This window comes from Papio anubis, chromosome 4, assembly GCF_008728515.1.
Source record: "Papio anubis isolate 15944 chromosome 4, Panubis1.0, whole genome shotgun sequence".
Lineage (NCBI taxonomy): Eukaryota > Metazoa > Chordata > Mammalia > Primates > Cercopithecidae > Papio > Papio anubis.
The window spans coordinates 66,418,497-66,441,384 of NC_044979.1; the positions used below are offsets into that span (position 1 = coordinate 66,418,497).

The window sequence follows — 22,888 nt, forward strand, 5'->3', positions numbered from 1 at the left end:
ACCAGTGACTAGAAGGAAAATAAAGAAAACAATTTTTGTGTTTAACTAATTTCCCTAAAATTGAGATCTTATTTGTACACAGTATATCTCCCAAGTCCCTCATATGTTAAAATATTAATAATATGTTTTTAGATGAACTTGACATGGTAGAATAAGGATGAAATTAGAAGGGGGGAAAAGACTGATTTAGGAGTGTGGGCTTTGTCCTCCTTCAGCTTCTTGATATTAGGGATGGTTGTACAAACCATGCTTCATGTGCCTCTGCTTTGTAATATAAGGATTGTTAAGAATAAAACTATAATAAATGACGTGACTCTAACACTATGTAGAACAATTATATATCTCTTTGCCATTACAGAGGGTTCATCATGCAACATTTTAGATCATCATAAATATAAATTATCTTGACATATACTAAAGGAAAATTCAAATTTTGTTTGTGCTTCCCATTTTTCAAAGTTTCATGAGTTTAGGAGAGACTTTACCCCATCTCATGAGTGATATAAGAATACTTACTCTAGGACTTTTAAAAAGTATTTGGTAATGTTAAGTTTTAACATTTAATTTTACTCACAGGTATGATACGCAACAAACAAACAAACAAACCCCAGAGCTCAGAGGAGTTGCAAACTACTAGAGATGCCATGATAAAATAACACAGAATAACATGATCTCTTCTGTATAAACCCATAATGGAGTTCTCTCTGTTTGGTTTATGATCTGCCTTCTAATAGCTTAAGGACAGAAGAAAAAAACAGAATGATGGCTAAGTCACTAGAAGTATTTTAAATAATACAAGAGTTTCAATATACTTCAAAAAATGTATATTCATTTTTAATAGGCATTTATTGGAATATGCTATGCAAATCTTAAAAAGACAAAATACTGTACTAGAAAGGTAAATTACAAGCCATACTCAACATCTGACATTTTTCTCTAAGTACTGAATGCTAATTGAAAGGCTATAAATTTAAACTGCTAGTGGTACATTTCCATATTAATTATTAAAACTTAATTAAAAATTGAAGAATATTCTCCAAATTCAAAAAGGTCAGGTTCAAATGACAGCAAGCAAGATGCAGTATAATTGGGCAGATCACCCACAATTCCATGGGTGGCCATGTTCTAGGATGATTTTCAAAATCAGATTATTGATAATATAATTTACTTAGGAACATATGGCCTGTTGATCAGCCCTCTTCCCCCACAACCTTCACCCACTGATGTTTCATTAGAGGGCTGATCACAGCATTTGTTATGTAAGCTATAGGGTAGTTATTTAAAACTAAACTGAATAAAACTGGTTTCTTTTTGAGGGTAAATAAACATAATTTCCCCTATTTTCTTGGATAGCTATATTTTGGAAAAATCCCTAGATACCATTAACATGAATATTATGCAATATATGGATTATAGACCTAGTGTTATTAATAAATATTCATATTGAACTTTACAGTTGTTAATACTTTATTTCTCATAACTGTGTAGATGAAAATATGCCTGGGTGATACTGGAAAAACAAGAACATTGATACTTCCAGTTCATTAACTAGGTTAGATTGGCTTCCAGTTCATTAACTAGGTTAGATTGGCTTCTCAGAAGCATAGCATACATAAAGAGCCAATATTTCTGTACTAAATGAAAATTAAATATTATACTCTGGTATACCTAGCTATATTCCCAAATGTTATGACCTTGGAAAAATGCAATGGATCCTAAGTAACTAAAACAATCTTGAAAAAAATAAAGTTGGAGGGCTCAGACTTCCAGATTTCAAATCTAAAAATCTGTAGTAATCAAGACAGTGTGGCATTGAATAAGAACAGATATATATAGATAGATAAAATTGAATTAAGACTTCAGAAGTAAACTCTACCATTTGTGGTCCATTGATTTTTTTTTTTTTTTTTTTTTTTTGACAAAAATGCCACAGCAGTTCAATGGACAAATAACATAGTCTTTTCATCAAATGGTGCTGGAACAAACTGGATTTCTACACACAAAAGAAGAATTTGTACTCTTACTTCATACAATACACAAAAAGTAACTTAAATTGGATTATAGGCATAAGTGTACAAGCAAATACTAGAAAACTGAAGAAAATACAGAAGTAAATCTTTGCAAACTTAGATTAGGCAATGATTTCTTAGATACAGCATCAAAATCACAAGTGATAAAAGAGAAGATTGATTTGTTGGGATCATCAAAATGAAAGACTTTTTGTGCTTCAAAGGACACTATCAAGAAAGTGAAAAGACAACCCAAATAAGGCGAGGAAAACATTTGCAAATCATATATCTGACAAAGGACTTGTATCTAGACTATATAAAGAAACTTTACAACTCATAATCCAATTAAAAATGGGTTGTAAAGAGGAGCGACAGCAATGCAAGATAGCAGCCACCACGGGCTCAGGAGTAAAAGTCCTTTGCAATTTCCAACTGTTGGAATAACTTGAAAAAGGTCAGAAAGGAATAGAAAATGGCACAATTAGCTGGGGTCTAGAAGGTGACGAAGACACAACACTTAAAAGATGAACGGGGATGATAATTGGGCCTCCAAGAGCAATTTATGAAAACCAAATATGCAGGCTTAAACTAGAATGTGGACCTAAATACCCAGAAGCACCCCCCTTTGTAAGATTTGTAACAAAAATTAATATGAATGGAGTTAATAGTTCTAATGGAGTGGTAAACCCAAGAGCCATATCAGTGCTAGCAAAATGACAGAATTCATACAGGATCAAAGTTGTCCTGCAAGAGCTTCAGTGCCTAATGATGTCTAAATAAAATATGAAGCTCCCTCAGCTGCCTGAAGGACAGTGTTACAGCAGTTAATCAAAAAGAAAAACCACAGGCCCTTCCCCTTTCGATTTAAGCAGTCCTCATTTTCCACAGTAGTACATTTTCCGGATACATCTTATAGATATCAACATTCTGGAAAGGATGCTCCCATTCAAAGTAAATTTATCTTAAGATAGTGTAAATGATATTAATTTTTTGTCCATTTGAAACATGTAAGTTGTGCTAAATGTAACTACTGTCCACGTAGTTGAACGTCTGGGATCAAAAAAGTATATTTAAATTGATTCCCATTATAGCTGGTGCGGCACATCTATTAATAACTCAACTGTGAAAAGACACATCACACAATCACCTTGCTGTTGATTACATGGTCTGGGGTGTCTGCCTTCTCCCCTTGCAATAGCCCTCTAGCCTGGGGGGCTTGTTAAGAGTAGATGTGAAGGTTTCAGGTCACAGCCTGTAGGACTACTGCTTAGTGGTGTGGGATGCTTTACCTGCACCCCTGGTTTCTTTAAGTCTTAAATGATGCCTCTTCAAGCCATCATCCTAACCCCCCCTCCTCTGCTCCCTCCCTTGGCCAAAGCATAGATTGTAACCCCTCCACTACTCTCTGAGATTGGCCTTTGGTGAGGAATTCAGGGATTTCCCCATATCTTCTCTCCCCCGCCTTTATCACGGGTGCTGCTTTTTCTTCCTTCCTCCTCAAGTGTCTTTTCACACCATCACCAACCAACACCTTCCAAGACACTTCCTTGCTTTGGCCAGAAGCCATCAGGTAAGGTTGGAAAGAGTCTCTGACCTCCCTTGTTTAGTTTTAGAATCTCATTTACTCACTCTCCACCAGCCTGGGAAATGAATATTGGGTCATCAGCCCTGCCAGCTGTCATCATCAGCTGATGCATTGGTTTTAGCTCAGGTTTTGATAAGGTGAAGAGAATGGTTACCAGGGTTACTCAGACCTGCCAGCTCTCAGAGTCCTTGGTGGTTAAACCTGGAGAAAGACCACATGAAGACACTTGTAAGCATACATGATCCCTCTGCACTGTTTTATTTTCTTGTAATTGCTTTTGCTTTTAAAAATTGAAGAAGTTTTAAACAGGGCTCTCATTTGGTCATCCTTGCAATCCACTGGGGTCTAGTTTGGAATCCGACAACGGGAACAAAAAGAACCTTGGATACAGTGCATGCCTTGGTTTTGGTGCTGCTCCTGCTTCTCAAGATCCTCAGCAGGGATTAAGAAAGAAATAGGGGTACACAGCAGATCCCTGAAATTGGCAGACTTGACCTCCCGGAAAATTGCTGTGTTTTTCACTTTCTGTTCAGGACCACTACTAAATGCTGAAATGTGGACCCATACCAAACTAAAAACGATTCATTGTGTGCTAAAGTTTTTTTAAATTATTTGCGTAAAACCATCTTTTGAAGCAGCATTAAGTCTGAAAAGCAACTGACGTTTCCATTAATCTTTTTCTGGGGAAAATCTCAGTTCTAAGGATTTAACATCCTGTAAGTGAAGTTTAACGTAACAGTATTCCATAAGCAGCCTTGTTATGGTCAGACCATTGCCTAATTTTAATATAATTTTAAAATATGTGCATTAATTAAATAATGGGAAAAGGATCTTAATAGACATTTCTCCAAAGAGGATATATAAATGGCCAATAAGCACATGAAAAAATACTCAACACTCTTAGTCTTCACAAAAAAATGTAAATAAAAACCACAAGACACCACTTTACACTCATTAGAAGGGCTATAATTTTTTTAAAATACAGTAACGAGGGCTGTTATATTGTTATTGTAACTAAATGCACAGAGAAATTGAAACTCATATATTGCTGGCAGATATGTAAAAACAGTACAGTTCCTTTGGAAATCAGTTTGACAGTTTTTGAAAATGTTAAACATAGAGTTAACATATGACCCAACAACTCCACTCCTAAAATACTAAGATAATTGAAAGCCTGTTCACACAAAGCTTGTACACAAATGTTTATAGTAGCATTATTTAAATAGACAAAAGGTAGAAACAACCTAAATGTCCATGAACTGATGAATGGACAAACAAAAAGTGGTTTATCCATTCATCAGTTGATGAATCATGTTTAATGCCTGTTGGTAGCACAGAATTTAGAGCCACTTTGCTTCACTCTTTTCCTAGTCTTGTTATTTATTTCAATGGAAACAAAATATTCCTGTAAAGATACCTGGATTTTTGGATACAGAAAAAGTTGTGGGACTGAAAAAAAAATGAATGGAACAGAGATTTGAATAAGAAGAAAATAATCTTTTTAAATATTTAAACCAAATGTTCTAAAATTAGATTATGGTGACTGCATAACCCTGTGAATATAGTAAAACCATTGATTTATGGACTTTAAATGGCAGAGCTTTATGGTATGTAAATTATATTTCAATAAAGATGTTAACAAAAGTTTTAAATGCTATATTTTGTTTAGTAAGAAGGCATTTTTTTCTGAGATGTAAAAACATCACAGTTATCTTAACTCTTCCCCTTAGATTTTGGTGGCAACTTTTCATATACAGTAAATATCATCAAAAGCAACCCCAAACCAAATCAATGATTAGTACTAAAAAGAGATCTTTTGTATCAAACACTGTTCATTTGCTGTTGGCAGTGGAGTTCATTTTTAATGCTACATTGACCTCTTTGCTACCAGTGTACTTTAATTTGCTGTTGGCTACTTACCAAAATGACCATATTTCTACTGCCCCCCCCCCCATTAAAAAGAAGAAACATCACAAAATTATTTCTTCAACATGTTCATTTTATACATCAGGATGAAATGAGGTTACAGATCTCCCATAGATTAGGGCTATTTACCGTATCTCCTTACTTATTAGGGTCACAAATCTTATCAGGAAGCCAGTTATATAGATTGAAATATGAACTTCTTAGTCTAGCATTTTAATACTTTTTAATGGTGAAATTTATCTAGACTTATCTATAAAGGCTTTTGCAATTTGTGGTATGCTGAGTAAGAACTACAGAAGAACAAAAATAAAATATTTTTTAATGGCAACTTTAAAAATTATCGCCACTTGTACTACTTACAAATTTTCCTCCAGAAAATTATTTTGACTCATGGTCAATTTTTTTTGTTTGTTTGTTTTGGTTTTTTTGTTTTTGTTTTTGAGACCGAGTCTCGCTCTGCTGCCCAGGCTGGAGGTGCAGTGGCGCCATCTCGGCTCACTGCAAGCTCCGCCTCCCGGGGTCACGCCATTCTCCTGCCTCAGCCTCCCGAGTAGCTGGGACTACAGGCGCCGGCCACCGCGCCCGGCTAATTTTTTGCATTTTTTTTTAGTAGAGACGGGGTTTCACCATGTTAGCCAGGATGGTCTCGATCTCCTGACCTCATGATCCGCCCACCTCGGCCTCCCAAAGTGCTGGAATTACAGGCGTGAGCCACTGCGTCCGGCCAACTCATAGTCAATTTTTAATCTTGGAACAACTTCTTGCTATCAGAAATACTTCAAGTGTCTAAAACATCTTCCTTACCAGTCAATATCTCCCACTCCACTCTAAGAAATGCAAACTTGTTCAAGTTTAACCTGAATGCAACATAATTTGGAATCTATCATTAAAATATATATCACATATTTTGAAGCCAAACATAAATTATTTTAAAATACCTGTTTTTTGGTGATTTGGGGTACATATGCTTATCAGTATAACATATTTTAAAAGATTTTTGTCTACATACTCAAATCTGTGTTTCATTCATTTTTTCACTCCCACAACTTTTTGTTTATCCAAGAATTCAGGAATCTTTACAGAAACATCTTGTTTCCATTGAAATAAACAACAAGAGTAGGAAAAAGAGTGCAGCGAAATGGTTCTAAATTCTATGCACCAACAGGCATTAAACATGCATAAACTTTTAGAGATGCCAAAACTCACTAAAAAGGAGAAAAAAAGTACAACGAAGGTTTCTGAGTAGTTTTTAGTTACTCAATTTAAGAACTTTATCTTGTAAGCAAACTTTAACATTATCCAGAGCATCGCACTTATATATGAAAGAAAAAGTTATTTATCACACCTTCAGAAATTACAACTACAAATTCCTAATCCTTTATTTAAAGTCTTTTTGGCTACATAGGTTTCAAAATTCAGAACTTTTCTTAGAATAGTACGTCTCCCATATGTTATGCAGCACTTCCAAAAGCTGTACTGCAATCAAACACAGTATTTCTGTAGAAAACTTATGAATATTTACACCAAATGAACATTCAGTTACAGATAGCCTCAGTTCCGTTCAGGTCAAACTTTACTACTAAAGGAGTTAGAAATGACAGACAAAGAAATGGGGCCTGTCATGACATGTTAATTTGAAATCTAAATCTTTATGTTTGATAACTAGTTCAGAGTCAGTGTAAACATTTGGTCTTTCCTTCCACAAAAAAATGAAAGTGTATTTAAAATTAAAAATGAAACAGTATATTTTATTTCAGAAGGTAAAAGCGAAATGAATTACTCTGTGAAACTAAGTTAATCACATTATGATCTTCTAGAACTTGGGTAGCTCCACTCTGGTTAAAGATTGCATTTCTTGGCACAACAGTAAAAGACATCGGATAGGCCCCTAAGCTTGTAGGGTAAGCATCCCTGGGGTATTCAAATACCTTGGGTAGCAAGGAAGAGCTGCTGAAGGGCAAGGAGACCCGAGAGGATGTAGTGTGCTGCGGCATACCTGAGTTGGGCAAACTCTGCCTCCGAAGATGAAAGGAAAGAACCCAAGTAGGAATCCGTGTGATCACTGTTCTTTTGCCAAGACACGGGGTGGACAATAAGATTCCTTTACAAAGAACTTGTGTAAGTGTTTGCCTGGTGCTGCAAAAAGCGGCTCACTGGGAATGGGGAGGAGCGTGTGGTAAGCCAGAGCTGGGGCGAGAAGTTGGGAGAAAATGGGTCCTAGCCATCGGTTCCTGCATCTATCCCAGAGGGTTGGGTACCTTCGTGGGCGGAGCGCGGCCTGCCCAGAGTGCCTTCTATATCCTGGGTCAGCCGCCAAGTTCCCCAGCATCATGCAGGAAGCTGCAGCCCCGCAGAGTTAGGACCGCTCATTTGGCACTCGAGGAGCCTTTCCCAGGCCAGCAGTCCAAAATAGAGCCGGGACCCAATACGCCCACTAGAGGCAGGGTCGGATCCCACTTCCGCGCAGGCCCGGCCCGACCCAGACCTCAGGCACGGGGCGGGACCCTTGCAGCTGTCCGTCCAATCCCGTTCCCCGGTAAGTGCGGGGCGGGACCCTCGCGACTTTTTGTCCAATCCTGTTCCCCGGCGAATGAGGGGCGGTACCCTAGCGGCTTTCCGTCCAATTCCCGCACCTTTGAGGCCCAAGGGGGAGCGAGCCGGCGCTGCTGTAGGCTGAGGCTGCGGCAGAGGCGGCGAGGCGCCGGCGGTGAGGACGGAGACGCCCGCTGAAGCAGCACTCCCTCCCTTCCCTAATCCTTCAACTCGGGGGCAGGGGAAAGTTAAGTCGTGCAGAGCAGAGTTAAGTCGTGCAGAATCGCAAAGGTGCCTGGATTTGGCGGGGGAGTAGTGTCATCAAGCATCTCGCCTGCTGGGGTCTGAGGGGTACCCCCAAGGTTGGGCCGCGGGGCTGCTCCGTTGTGGTGCTTGGATTTCTCTCACTTGGATGGCCTCTGGAGTACAGAGTTGCCCTTGGGTTGGTGGGAGGAGCCTCCGAGCTCTCATTGCCCTCTGCTCTCGCTTCCACCCTTTGCCATTCTGGACGAACCTGTTACCCGGCCACTGAAAAGGTATCCTCTACTCTTTGAACCCGTCTAATGGAAGGTGTACTGTCTGAAACCTAATTAATTGTATAATCATTTACTCCTGCTCTCTAGCAGGTGGACTATTTGCGTGTGTTTGCAGCGATTCACAAAAAGTTTGTCTTGGGAACTCCCAGCTCCTAGGTTGTCTGCATTCTACCTTCTTTCACTGGCTTGTTCACTTCGTTTTCCCTCTTAAATGTTTGTTAAGCTTGTTTCTTTCTTCCCACAGTCACCAACTTAGTTTAGTTCCCTGTGATCCCAAAACAATTGTTGCAGCAGGCTCCTGGCAGTCTTAAGCAGTTCATCTTCTTGGTGTACTGGTATGTGACAATTCCTTCACTTATTGTTCGTGGTTCTTTTCCACTTTCGGTGAATTCATATTTCATTGCCCCCAGAAAGTCCATTCTAATTAAATCTAGCATAATCATTTTCTTAGTGCTATTGGAACTATATTGTGTAATCTAATCTTTGTGGTTGAGAATTCAAGAAAACTCTTCAAGAAAGAATCCGATAATTTATATTTTTAATGTGTACCGGTTGGTGGGTTAAGCACTATAGTGGGTATGAAACTAATACTCTTGCTTCCAGTTTTCTAGAGTCTATTAAGTGGCACAGAGGTAAACAGAATAGCTTATCTTCTCTGTATGGGTGTACTAGTCTTCTATTGTTGCTTTAACCAATTACCACAAATGCAACAATTAAAACAACACAAATGTATTATCTCATAGCTTCTGTAGATGTGAAGTTTGGGTGGGCTTAGCTGAGTTCTTGGCTTAGAATTTCACAAAACAGAAACCAAGGTTTCTGTAGATATGAGTCCTTTTCTGGAGGCTCTAGGGGAGAATCCACCTCTAGGCTATTTCAGGTTGTTGACAAAATTCACACTGACATCTCCATATCCTTACTGTAGTCAGCGTGAGCCTTTTTCAGTTCTTTAAGGCCATCTGCATCTTCAAAGACACCACAAATCCTTCTCAAGCATTAAAGCAGTCTTACTTGTCTGCCACTGCCCAGAGAAAGCTCCCTGCTCTTATGGACTCAAGTGATTAGATTAGTTCCACTTGGATAATTTCCCTATTTTAAGGTCAGTTCTGTAGAGAATATCACAGTCACAGGAGTAATGATCTCACCATATTTGCAGGTTCTGGGGATTAGCAGGGGTGGAATCTTGGGGGTCATTCATAGTAATTGTGCCTACCACAATATGGTGGTTTCAGGCAGGATTATTTTGTTTTTATAATGTGCTTTCACAGGCATTGAAAACAAATTCTGACTTTATTGAATTGTATGATTAACCACTCTAAGATAGGGAAAAAGTTAGTTGCCCTAGGGGCACTTGGCTAGAAAGTGGCAGAGTCTATACTTGGATCCAGATCTACATTTCCATTAGGTCCAAACCCATGTTTATGGATGGTCAAAATGGTGTGCAGCCAAAGTCAATAGACAGCAAGAAGCTAAAGAACTTTGAGTTAATTATTATTTCTCATTTTCAAATTATCTCTTTATATTAGTGGTACAGGCTAAGCTCTTCTCCCTACAAAAGAAAGCCCAAAATGCAATGATGTGAATAAAATAGAAGTTTTTTTTTTTTTTTTTTTTCCCATACAGCTAGAGGTAGGAGTCCAGGACTAGTAGGGAGATTCTGACATCCTCCATACATGACTTCCATAAATGGAGCCACAGTGCTGTTTAGTTCGTCACTACCTAGCAGGTAGTGAAAAGGAGGGAAAGTGCAGGGAGAACACATGCATTATTCCTTTTTGGGAGCATGACCTGGAAGTGACACACACAAGGTCATCACAAAGCCACACTGAGCTTCAAGAGAGGGTGGGAAAGATGTAACTGGGGGCTGTATGCATGGCTGAAACTCAGGATTCTGTTAAAGCAGAGGAAAAAAGGTATTAGCAGAAAACAGTCTCTGCTGTCTCCATGTTTTTGATAGTGTTCAATTCTGTAACCTTATATGAGTGGAATATTTTGTTTAGTGTTGCTATCAGTTTTAAAAAGTAGTTTTTGAAAGAGTAGGAAATTTGAATTCAGTATTAACATTCTTTGATTTCTCAGTTGCTATTTTAATATATAATTATATTTAATATATTACATTATTATAATTAATATATGATAATTTACAAAGGCTTTGATAAATCTCATTTTTTATTTAGCATTTGTACATCTTATTCACATTTTGGGTTAGATTTCTTTGATAACAATGAATACATGTGTCAATATGTTCAGGATTGCTTTGGAACACTTGAGACCATTCTGTGTAGGCCTCATACCACCTGTACAATTAAAGCAGCTTGTCATATGGTTTATGTATTCTATAATAATCTTTAATTCTACAGTTGGACACTTCCACACCTCTTTGTACTTTGCGCCCCAATGTTTTCTGTATCAATGCATAATCCTTTTCTATACATCAAATATTATCTATCCACTAAGATTTACTGCACGTTCCCTCACCTTCTATCATGTTTTGTATAGGGGAAAGATTGCAGTCTTAAGAGATCTGGGTTTGAGTCCTGCGTTTGACCTTAGGTAAGTTACTACATTTCTGAGTTTTGGTATATTCATATGTAAAATGGCAAACAATGCCACCTTTCAGAGATAACGTAAAAGTTAGGTAGCTAACACATATTTTCTGTAATGCAAACTGGAGTACCTGGCAAATGCTAGGTATTCAATAAATGGTAACTAATTATATACCAGTCTCATTGATCACTCTTTACTTCTAGCACTTTGAGTCTACACATTCTTTTTAAGTTGGTTTTCTCTATCTGACAGATTTATAAATTTCATAATAACTGGTACCATATCCTAGATATGCTGTGGTCCCTAAATACTGGTTTAGTGAATTGTGAATTGTACCTAGGATACATAAGACTATCTATGAGATTGAAGTTGTGAGGGTTGTCTCTCTTTTCTTTAGTTTTCCTACTGTGATTTTATCATGGAAAATCAATTGGCTAAATCAACTGAAGAACGAACATTTCAGTACCAGGATTCTCTTCCATCACTGCCTGTTCCTTCACTCAAAGAATCATTAAAAAAATACCTTGAATCAGGTATGTTAATAATCTTTTAGTATATTGAAAGCTTATTGAAAGTTTATTGAAAGCTTCTCCATTTTAGAGTAGGGCATCCTCAGAAAGCAAGCAGACGGTCTTTAAGTTTTTCTTACATAGGGGTCTAATCTATGTAAAGACTAAGCTGTGTCTATGTGAAGTTGACACACAGACAAAACAGACTCTTTATGGTAATAAAATACCAAATTATAAATAGGATCTAAGATCACGTCAGGCAAGGGTTAAGTCTCCATCACAGGGTTAAACAGTCATATGTTACATGCATGTTCAACATTCATGTGTTAGAACCACATCCATAACGTGGGGTGTAAAAGCAACTAAGTCCTGCAATGGTTAAGATATAGCAAGAACAGGCTGGACACCGTTGCTAATATCTGTAATCCCAGTACTTTGGGAGGCCAAAGCGGGCAGATCACCTGAGGTCAGGAGTTCAAGACCAGCCTGGCCAACATGGTGAAACCCCGTCTCCACTAAAAATACAAAAATTAGCTGGGCGTGGTGGTGGGCACCTGTAATTCTAGCTACTTAGGAGGCTGAGGCAGGAGAATTGCCTGAACCTGGGAGGCAGAGGTTGCTGTCAGCCAAGATTGCGCCATTGCACTCCAGCCTGGGTGACAGAGCGAGACTCTGTCTCAAAATATATATATCGAGAACAAATCTTGTAAGTCCTCAGGTTTCCCATGCTATCCTGAGACATGACAAAGCAAACGAAAAGGTGATGGACAAAAGGCAAGTGTGGAAAGTGAATGCAGTAACCTCTGGGCTGGCCATAGGGGCCACTGTAAGGCTGCAGTAAAGCAAAGGCAACAATCTGGGAAATGACAAGAACTGTAGCTTTCCCATATCTGGCAAAGGGGACAAAGTGGATTAGTCCAAAGCATGTATTGGCATACATCTTACAAGGCTACTTTAATTTTTATTATACCCCAGGGACTCTCACCCCATTGGTCTGGGACTCTAACCCAAATATTATATCCTTCAGACTCTAACCCCATTGGGCTAGAAATACTATCCTTGATAGGATGCCAAGACAGACCCCACTTATCAGAGGTGGTCAATTAGTGCTGTGCCAGCTGAATTTCCTCAGCATGGGATCTCGTCCTAATGTTCCTTTATAGTCACCAGAAGATGTTACCACATAAGGGGTCTTGATCCAGACCCTAAGAAGGTACTTGGATCACACACGGGAAGGAATTCAAGGTGAGTTGCAGAGGGCAGTGAGAAGAGACAGCTTATTGAAAGCTACTCCATTGTGGAGTAGGGCATCCTCAGAGGGCAAGCAAAGGAATGCACCATACTTATTTTAAGTGTTTCTTATATAGAGCCCTTATCTATGTAAAGACTAAACTAAGCTACGTCTACATGAGGGTGAGCAGACAACATGACACAATTTATTATTCTATTGATTTAAATTAAACTATCCTTGACATTTTAGTGTGTGAATACATCCAAGCATAACTGTAATTATCTTGAAAACATATATTGTTGTGGGTATTGGGACACCTGGACTTTCTGCTGTTTAGGAGTGTGTCCTTGTAGACATCTATAGGCTGTTCACTCAACTGTAAATATCTTCTGAATGTGGGTCACGACCAGCAAGGAATTGTACCTTGTTAGTCTGCAGATGGAGCTGAAATTAAAATGGCATTACTCTGGCTCTCCTAAGCTCCTGCTTCCTTAACAACACTGTTAGAAGTTGAAGGTTTAAGTGCTTCTTCATCTAGACTTGTAATAAAGTATAGGTGACTCTTGAACAATGCAGGGCTGGCGGTGCTGACCCATGTGTATTAGAAAATCCAAGTACAACTTTTGACTCCTCAAGTACTGAACTGCTAATAGCCTACTATTGACCAGAAGCCTTACCAATAACATAAACAGTTGATTAATCGATATTTTTATGTTATATGTATTATTTTCTGTATTATTTAAGTTAAAGCAAATGTTATTAAAAATGATAAGGAAGAGAAAAGTATATTTATTATCCATTAAGTGGAAGTGGATCATCATAAAAGTTTTCATTCTGATGGTTTTCATGTTGAGTATGTGGAGGAAGAGGAGGGACTGGTCTTGTTGTCTCAGAGGTGGTAGAGGAGGTGGAAGTAGGGACAGGAGAGGCAAGCACACTCATTTTATTAGGTATAAATGGACCTGTGCAGTTCAAACTCATGTTTTTCGAGTCAACCATGTCCTTAAAATATCCAAAGTTTTTTTTCTCTCTTTATGTTAATTTTTCCACAGTTTGAAAAGCCAAATAGTGTAAATAGTCTTGTGATGAAAAATGTAGTCCTTTGCCCCATCTCCCTGGCTCCCTCCCAACTTGCTAATCCCACTCTCTTAAGCAAGGATTTCCAAATCTTTTATTTGTTTCTTTTCTGCCACTTTCATGTTGTCAACTCTTAATTTTATTGTTCTGCTCTGATATTTAGTACAGTACTGTGTTTTACATATCCAAGTCTTAAGATTTGTGTAAGTTAGTAATAATAGAGGTGAGTTGGTGGTACTTGGTCTAAATACCTTAATATGTATTTTTCCTTTCTAGTGAAACCATTTGCAAATGAAGAAGAATATAGGAAAACTGAAGAAATAGTTCAAAAATTTCAAAGTGGGATTGGAGAAAAATTGCACCAGAAATTGCTTGAAAGGGCAAAAGGAAAAAGAAATTGGGTATTTGTTGTTACAATTGAATAATTGATGATGTTTAAAGAATGATAAATAAAAAGTACATAGTTTTTATTTTAAATTATTGCTGTAAAAATTTTTACAGTTTAATATTGTCATTTTCATAATCCGAAAGAAGGAATAAATCACTTAACTTTGGGAGTTTTCAGTGGGTAGATTCGGGAACTTGTTAAAATGCAGATTTGCTGGGATAAGTGATTCTGATTCACATGTCTGGAATGAGGCCCAGAGATTCTTATTTTAACAATCACTTCATGTGGTTTGGCTGCAGGTGATCTGTAGACTATGCTTAAGAAAAACATTTTGTCCAGGTGACTAGCTGGAAAAATCTGAAACTCTAAAATGGACATGTCACGTAGGTGGCATAGAAATATTTTAGTAGTACAGTGGAGAAAGGGAATCATTAAAAATCAGAGTGGAGAATGGTTACGTATATTGTATATTTCAGTTAGATAAATTGAGGAAGGAAGAAGCTAGTATAGTATTTATTGAAGGTCTCAATAATTTTCCGCAAAATTCTTTAACTTCTTCAGCTCAACCATTTCTGTTATTCTCTATTATGAATCAGAGGATAAGGTTTTATAATTAAAAAGCATTGCCTTGGTCTAGAAATAATTATTGTACCTATCATTTAGTTTTAGAAATAAAAAGCAAGCTGATATTTTTTTTGATGAACCATTGATATCTGTGATGGAATAATAAAATTTCACACTTCCGGATTCCTTTGTTCTCAATTTTGAGCCTTGAGTTATTTTAATTAAAGTGGGGCAAAGGTAAAGAAGTTGTTGTTTTATCTGTGTCTTTTTTGTTTATGTCTCTTTCTGAATTACTGAGTATAGTTTATAACATCACTTTCTTCAAAAAATACTCTAGGTAATTTGATAAGATGTACTTACTTATACATGGAATTCAATTGCATATTGTGAAAGAGGGATACATAGAAAACAGTGTTTGTGAAAAATCTAAATTACTTTGAAGCCTACTGAAAACTTTTATTTATTTCTTTTCTTTCTTTCTTTCTTTCATGTATTTATTTTTTGGAGACAGAGTCTGGTTCTGTTGCCCAGGCTTAAGTGCAGTGGTGCAATCTCGGCTCACTGCAACCTCTGCCTCCCGGGTTCAAGCTATTCTCGTGCCTCAGCCTCCTATGTAGCTGTAATTACAGGTGCGCACTACCACACCCAACTGATTTTTGTATTTTTTGTAGAGATGGGGTTTTGCCATGTTGGCCAGGCTGGTCTTAAATTCCTGGCCTCAAGTGATCTGCCCGCCTCTGCCTCCCAAAGTGCTGGAATTACAGGTGTGAGCCACTATGCCCAGCCAGTTTTTATATTTCTGATTTAGTATTTCAGTTTCTGTTTGGAAAAGGAAAATTGTTAATACCTTAATAATTGTTATGATTAGGTAAGGATTTATTGATTATCTATTATGCCCCAAGTACTCTGAAGAAACACCTATGTACTTTGTTGCATACTTGTGACTACAATACAATATGTCTGAAGGTATCTTTTGGTGCTTTCTTGCTACTTGTTTTTGATAGTGTAGTTAAACCAAATAATACCTAAGATCCTATAGCTCCCTGCTGAAAAGAAATTATCACAATAACATTTCTCAATATGTACGATGATTTAAAGCAAGAAAACATGTTTTTATTTATTTTTGAGACAGGGTCTTTCTCTGTTACCAAGGCTGGAGTGCAGCGGTACAATCATAGCTCACTGCACCCTTGAACTCCTGGGCTCAGGTGATCCTCCTGCCTCAGCCTCTTGAGTAGCTAAGACTACATGCAGGCCCAGCTAATTAAATTTTTTTTTTTTTTTTTCGTAGAGACAGGGTCTCTCTATGTTGCCTTGGCCTCCCAAAGTGCTGGGATTATAGGTGTGAGTCACCTCACCCAGCCAAAAAACATGTTTTTAAATGTTGAAGAATAATTAAAGAACAAATGTAGCTTGCTTTTTAAAATTCCCAGTAGTGACACATTCATGTATTATGAAGAACATTAAGGTGATGTTCTCAATTTCTTTTAGCTGGAAGAGTGGTGGCTGAATGTTGCCTATCTGGATGTTCGTATACCATCACAATTGAATGTCAACTTTGCGGGTCCTGCAGCTCACTTTGAACACTACTGGCCTCCAAAGGAAGGGACTCAGTTGGAAAGAGGAAGTATAATTCTTTGGCACAACTTGAACTACTGGCAGCTATTAAGAAAGTAAGGACACGTGTGAATTTAGTAACAAGCTTACCTGAAGTCTTAGGTAGCAAAATGTTGAGAAGCTTAATTTACTTATTTGGGGATGAATACTTCAGTTGTGGCTGGTTTTTAAATTTTATAATGACTTCTTGGTCAAAATCCTTTTTTTTTTAATAGAGAAAAAGTGCCTGTTCATAAAGTTGGAAATACTCCTCTAGATATGAATCAATTCCGAATGCTATTTTCTACCTGCAAGGTTCCAGGAATTACTAGAGACTCAATTATGAATTATTTTAGGACTGGTAAGTAATAATTCAGGTATCTTTTTTAGTAAAGGCACTGGAATTTGGGTAGCCTACTATGATGTGATGGAACATACACTTTTGAAGAATATTACTGTTGGGACTTTGACAAAGAAAGGTTTTCTGTGAGCCTTATATTTGAATCATTCTGATTAGTTCAGATATGATTTATGGCAATGGATTTTCTAAATGTGTCTTACATGGTTCAGCACAAACCTGATGCTTATATTCCATCATTTGAAAGTTTAAAGTTTAGTTGAAGAGTAGAATCAGAGTATTAAGAAAATCCTGAAACATACGATCTGGATGCTTCTCTTGCTTCTCTTTCTACCGTCATTTTTTATTACCTGAATTGTCTTTTTAAGTGTTTGCTTATATGTGCTCATCATGCCACAGTCTCCCTGTGAGTCTGCTTGTCCCTCCACCTTATATGAGGTAAAAGCCTGGAGTCACTCTTCCTTTTTTTTATTGTTTTTTTTTTTTTTTTTGAGACAGGGTCTCACTCTGTTGACCAGGTTGCGATCTCAGCTCACTGCAACCTCCACCTCTTGGACACAAGTGGTCCTCTTGCCTCAGTCTCACGAGTGGCTGGGACTATAGGCAGGCACTGCCACACCTGGCTAATTGTGTATTTTTTGTAGAGACGGAGTTTCACCATGAGGCCCAGGCTGGTCTCGAACTTCTGGGCTTAAGCAGTCTGTCCGCCTCAACCTCCAGAAGTGCTGAGATTACAGGCGTGGGCCACCATGCCTGGCTTGGAGTCACTCTTCTTAGAGACACATGAGTTCAGATTGACTCATCAATTTTTTTTTTTAAACTGGCAGTTTAATGGCAGTTTCTGCTTGGTGTCCTAGCTTATCTTGAAATGGAAATATCTGCCGGGGTAACTGTTTTTTTTTCTCAGTTTACACTTACTGAAGAGTATAATTATGAATGGATTTTTTTTCTTACATAAAATGTTATTTAAAAGTAAAATATTTATAGCCAATCATGCTCATAGTATGAGGGATATGAGCTTACTTTCATGTGGAATTCAACTCTTCTTTGTAAACTTATTTACATGCTTGAGATATTTAATGTCCTCAAGCCCACATATATTTACCTTGATGTTACCAGTGAAACAATTAAAGGATTAGAGAAACTGAGTTATTCATGGTCTGAAGTTTAATGTAAAAGACGAACAAGATAAAATCAATGTAAGAAGAGTAATAGCAAAAAAAGAAAATATGCATACTAGTTAAGAACTAATATCAATAGACCTAGTTTTGAATTGTCTTTATCACTTAGTAGGTATATCCTTAGATAAGGTGACTCTTTTGAGTTATAGTTTGTAAAATGGGGATTCATTAATAATGCATCTCTTGACATGTTGATTGAAGCTGACATGGTTATTATATTTTGGGGCTTACATGTGAAGACATGTAGAGATAGGGATAAAGTGTGAGGTAGACATGAAAAAAAATCAGAATTCATGGCAAATAGTATACAGAGTGTTCAAATAAGATAAGTAACTACATGGCTGTTTTATATTAGATAGTCAGGGAAGGCCTCTCCAAGGATCTGAATGATAAGATGCAGAGTTTTTTGGCTTTCTTTTGTTTAGTTCACTTTTGTTGTTGTTGTTATTTTTTTGTGTGTGTTAAGGGCAGAATGCCCTGGGCAGGAATAAATTTAGCAGATTCAAAGGGCAGTACGGATGGAGCAGGGTACACAGGAGGGAGATGGATGGGCAGATTGGAAAGGTGACTAGAAGGTAGATCATACGGTACTTTATAAACCAAGGTAAAGTGTTTGGTTTGCATTTAAAATGCAGTTTTAGTGAAAGTTGAAGAGGGAAGCCCAGCTGGAAGAGACAAAAGCAGATTGATGAAGTGGTGGTAACATTTGGAAATAATGCTTGCAAGAAAAGTTTTGATGTGCACTGGGAGATCAAAAATAATTTTTTTAAGATTGTGGTATTACATCATAGGCATTGATACAGGAGAGGAGGAAAAATAATCTTGCAGGGGAGATGATAAGGAGCCAAAGTCATTGAGAAGGTAAAAGGCAAGAGGATCAAGAGCAGAAAGGTAGAGGGTTAGTCTTTGACAGGATCAAAGAAGAGAGGCAATAGGAGGGAATGCAGAAACTGTGAATCTAGAAGCAAACAGATTGGCCAGTTTTGCTGTAGGAAGATGAGGAGGTACTTTGTATTGCTTATGTTTTTAGTGAAATAAAAACTGAGGTCATCAACTGGGATGGAAGATTTGAAGAAAAAGGAGGTTTGAAATATTCTTTTTGGAAAGTGGGAGAAATAAACATGCTGTGGAAATAATGGAGTTACTGAACACTGCTGAGTGCCCATTTGAGATGTGTGTTCATGCATTTAAAGTTAGATGAGATGACATGTTGTGGTTTTTTCTTCAGCATCAGTGAGGGGCAGGAGGGGCAGGTACAAAGGAAGAGGGGCTGAAGGATGAAAGCTTTTTGCAATGGCGAAATAATTTGGGACCATTGAATCTATCCTGAGTAAAGTGAAAATTGGACCAGGCCTGGTGGCTCATGCCTGTAGTCCCAGCACTTTGGGAGGCCTAGGTGGGCAGATCACCTGAGGTCAGGAATTTGAGAACAGCCTGGCCAACATGGTGAAACCCCATCTCTACTAAAAATACAGAAAATTTAGCTGGGCATAGTGGCTCACACCTGTAGTCCCAGCTACGCGGGAACCTGAGGCAGGAGAATCACTTGAGTTCATGAATAGGAGGTTGCAGTGAGCTGAGATCATGCCACTGCACTCTGGCCTGGGCAACAGAGTGAGACTCCATCTCAAAAAAATAAAAGAAAAAAAAAAGAGAGAAAATTGAAAAAATGAGTGTTGATAGGATGGGCAGCATTTAAGCCACTGAGGTTAGTCTCAATAAGCAGGCTATAATTAGAACTAGTTTTTTGTTTTTTGCTTGTCTTTTTTTTTTTTTTTTTTTTGGTCTGTCACCCAGGGTGGAATGCAGGTGCAATTACAGCTCACTGCAACCTCGACCTCCTGGGCTCTGGCAGTCCTCCCACTTCAGCCTCCTGAGTAGCTGGGACCAGGCACATGCCACCACACCTGGCTAATTTTTGTATTTTTTGTGGAGACCGGGTTTTGCCATGTTACCCAGGCTGGTCTCGAACTCGTGAACTCAAGCAATCTGCCCGCTTCAGCCCCTAAAGTGTTGGGATTACACGTGTGAGCCGCAGCACCCAGCCTGTTGTTGTTTATGTATTTGTTTTTACCTATGCCCAAGAGACCATTGAGACTAATTCAGTCATACCTTTCATCTCTCTCTACCACATTTACACAAAAAGCCCAGACTGTTCATGTTATCCCTTGTCAACTGGATTCATGGATTTGTGCATGGTCTAATTTGATCCAAATTTCTCATTGCTCCGATATACCCTCACGACTTCCCTAAACCATTCTGCTGTACTTTCTGGAGCTCGTGATCAGCAAAATCCATTGTATCCTCAACCTTTTCTCTGAAAGATGTTACTAAAGCTTGATTATTCATTAAGCTTACTACTTCCCCTGTACCCTTGCAAGGGGGATTTTTCTTTTTCTTTTACGTAGCACTACAGGGCCTGTGGGAGGTGTTGGTATCCTTTTTGTTTCCCTTTGCCCTTTCTGTTTTCCCTTCTTCCTTAACAATTTTAGCCTTTTTGGGGAAAAAAATGCCTTCAGGTTATATCACCACTACCTTGTTGCAGTGACTTACCTCCTGCCCATTCCCCTTCATCTATTGATTGCTTTAGCTCCAGTGCCTGTCTTTCTTTCCATTACTATCTCAGTCACATTCTTGATGATTTTAGCTTTCAGTTGCAGACGATCCATAGGCTCTCATTTCCTTCAGTTTATAGCTCTAGGAAACTACATCTTTCAGTACTCCAACTCAGCTGTTCCTTTGGCCACATTGTGATTTACAGTTTAATGATGCTACTGCTCTTCACGGCTCCATTCCTACTTCCCCAAGTCTTCGCTTCTTTCTCGTTCTTCACCATCATTACTCCCAGGCATGCACATTCAAATCTTTGTCACCCCTCCTCAGTACTAATGTGGTAAAACCTAAACATAGTTTAAAATTTAATTTGTCTTTTCTCAACATATCAAAGATACCTACTCTAGCAATTTACTTGGCCAGAGAAAACTGCAACACCTCACTTAATGATCTCAGTTAAATCTCAAGTTGGCCTCCAGCACTACTGTACTATCTTCCTTGGTTAGCTTATTCTTTCTCTTCCAGAGAAGACTGTTTTATGCCTTTCTCCCTCCTTTTTAGCTTACAAACTCTTCTTCTCAAGAAATATGAGCTTTCTTCCCATCATGACATTTACCAGCCTTCCAGTGCTGGGCAGAATAATGGTCCCCCATAGATGTCTACTTTCAAATTCCTGAAATTGTTAATATGTTAGGTTACATGGTAAAGAGGAATTCAGGTTGCTAGTTAGTTGGCCTTGAAATGGGGACATTATCCTGGATTATTCACATGTGCCCAAAGTGTATAATCACAGGGGTCCTTATACCTGGAAGAGGGAGGCAAAGGAGAGAACCAAAGAGATGGCAATATGAGAAGGTTATGATCTTCCCTTCATGGCCTTGAAGATGGAAGAAGGGATTCATGAGCCCAAGGAATGTGGATAGCCTCTAAAAGCTGGAGAAAGGAAGGAAACCAATTTTCTTCTAGAGCCTCTAGAAGGAACACAGCCCTGACGGCACCTTCATTTTAGCCCAGTAAGCCGCATTTCAGATTTCTAGTCCTTAGACCTGTAAGATAATACATTTGTGTTGTTTTAAGCTACTAAGTCAGTAGTAACTTGTTTTTGCAACCAGTGTAAATATACTAATTCAAATATTGCCCATTCCCTACCCCCGTGTAATATGTTACTGCAAATTCATATACTTTTCTTTTCTTTTTGAAAAATAGATTAACTCCTCTGACTCCTAAGGACAACTCTTCTATATCTGTGCTGAGTCCTGGTTCCTCTTGCCTAGTCAGGGACCTTGCTTTTGCATTATCCTCTCTCCCTGCTGCTTATCAGTTTTCTTTCTTTACTCGATTGTTCCAATCTGTAATATCTTCCATCTTAAAAGGAAAACAATTCACCCCTTGTCTCCTTCAAGTATCAGGCCCCAGTCGAAGCCACCATCCCGTCTCCCGTAGATTGGTCTCACCTGGACCACTTTAGTCACTTCCTAATTTGCCATACCTTCTCTTCACCCTTATAATCTGTTCTCCATATAGCGGCTAGAGTGATCTTTTTAGTTAGATCACATTATCACTCCCCTGCTTAAAACCGTCCATTGATTTCCTTCCCATCATACTGGAAACCACTTTCTGAGGCCAGTGTAATCGGGTCTCAACCTTATCTACCACTCTACCCTTTTCTCTGTGCCACAGCTGCACTGACCTTGTTTTCCTTTAAGCAGATCAACTCATGTTTATTCTGATGCCTTTGTGCTTGCTGTTTCCTCTGCCCTGAAACACTCTTCTGTGGGTATTTCCGTGGCATACTTTTCTCACTTCATTCAGTTTTCTGCTCAAATATCCCCCAGGTTTATCCTGAGGTAGCACCCTTCTGCCACCCTCACCCTTTCCAACCATTCATTGATTAATTTGGCATCAGGTTTATTTTCTTTTTTCTTTCCCAGCCCTAAACTTTGAAAGGGGTGTGGTCAGGAGAGGACAGCAATAAAAGAGTAGTGGTAGTAGAGATAAAAGGATCTGGAGGTTTTTGAAGGGGAAGAAAGAAGAAATGGTTTGGAGGTAGCCATGAGGAACAAGGAAAATACATACCTCACCCTCTAGGTCTTGAGGAAATAGGTATAAGAGAAAAAAGAGTAATATTATCAGGAAACTGTTATTCCTCATAGTTGATGAAAATATTTCATGAGATAATGTATGTAAAGCACTTAATACTGACCCATAAATAATACCCACCAGTATATTTCCTTCAAGCAGCAGTGTATGTCTTCTCTTTCTTCCTCTTTTTCCGTTTTCTTTTCTTAGAAGGTGG

General features: G+C 38.4%; 2 protein-coding genes and 1 pseudogene across 2 annotated transcripts in view; 2 read left to right on the top strand and 1 right to left on the bottom strand.

Moving 5' to 3' along the window:
• Positions 1-1,893: 1,893 nt before the first annotated feature.
• LOC108585098 lies at positions 1,894-8,989 on the bottom strand. Its single transcript, XM_031665854.1, has 3 exons — positions 8,922-8,989; positions 7,517-8,347; positions 1,894-3,795 (listed from the first exon to the last, which is right to left on the bottom strand). The coding sequence occupies exons 1-2, from the start codon at positions 8,987-8,989 to the stop codon at positions 7,849-7,851; spliced, it is 567 nt and encodes a 188-aa protein (XP_031521714.1). The 3' UTR covers positions 1,894-3,795; positions 7,517-7,848.
• On the top strand, positions 2,361-2,837 carry LOC108584804 (annotated as a pseudogene).
• Positions 8,214-22,888, top strand: part of CROT (carnitine O-octanoyltransferase) — a 51,339-nt gene continuing 36,664 nt past the window's right edge. The window contains 9 exon segments of the mRNA XM_021935310.2: positions 8,214-8,319; positions 8,833-8,923; positions 11,088-11,141; positions 11,533-11,668; positions 12,808-12,856; positions 12,858-12,889; positions 14,229-14,353; positions 16,396-16,577; positions 16,737-16,861. Coding sequence (XP_021791002.2) covers positions 11,554-11,668; positions 12,808-12,856; positions 12,858-12,889; positions 14,229-14,353; positions 16,396-16,577; positions 16,737-16,861 — 628 coding nt within the window. The 5' untranslated portion in view covers positions 8,214-8,319; positions 8,833-8,923; positions 11,088-11,141; positions 11,533-11,553.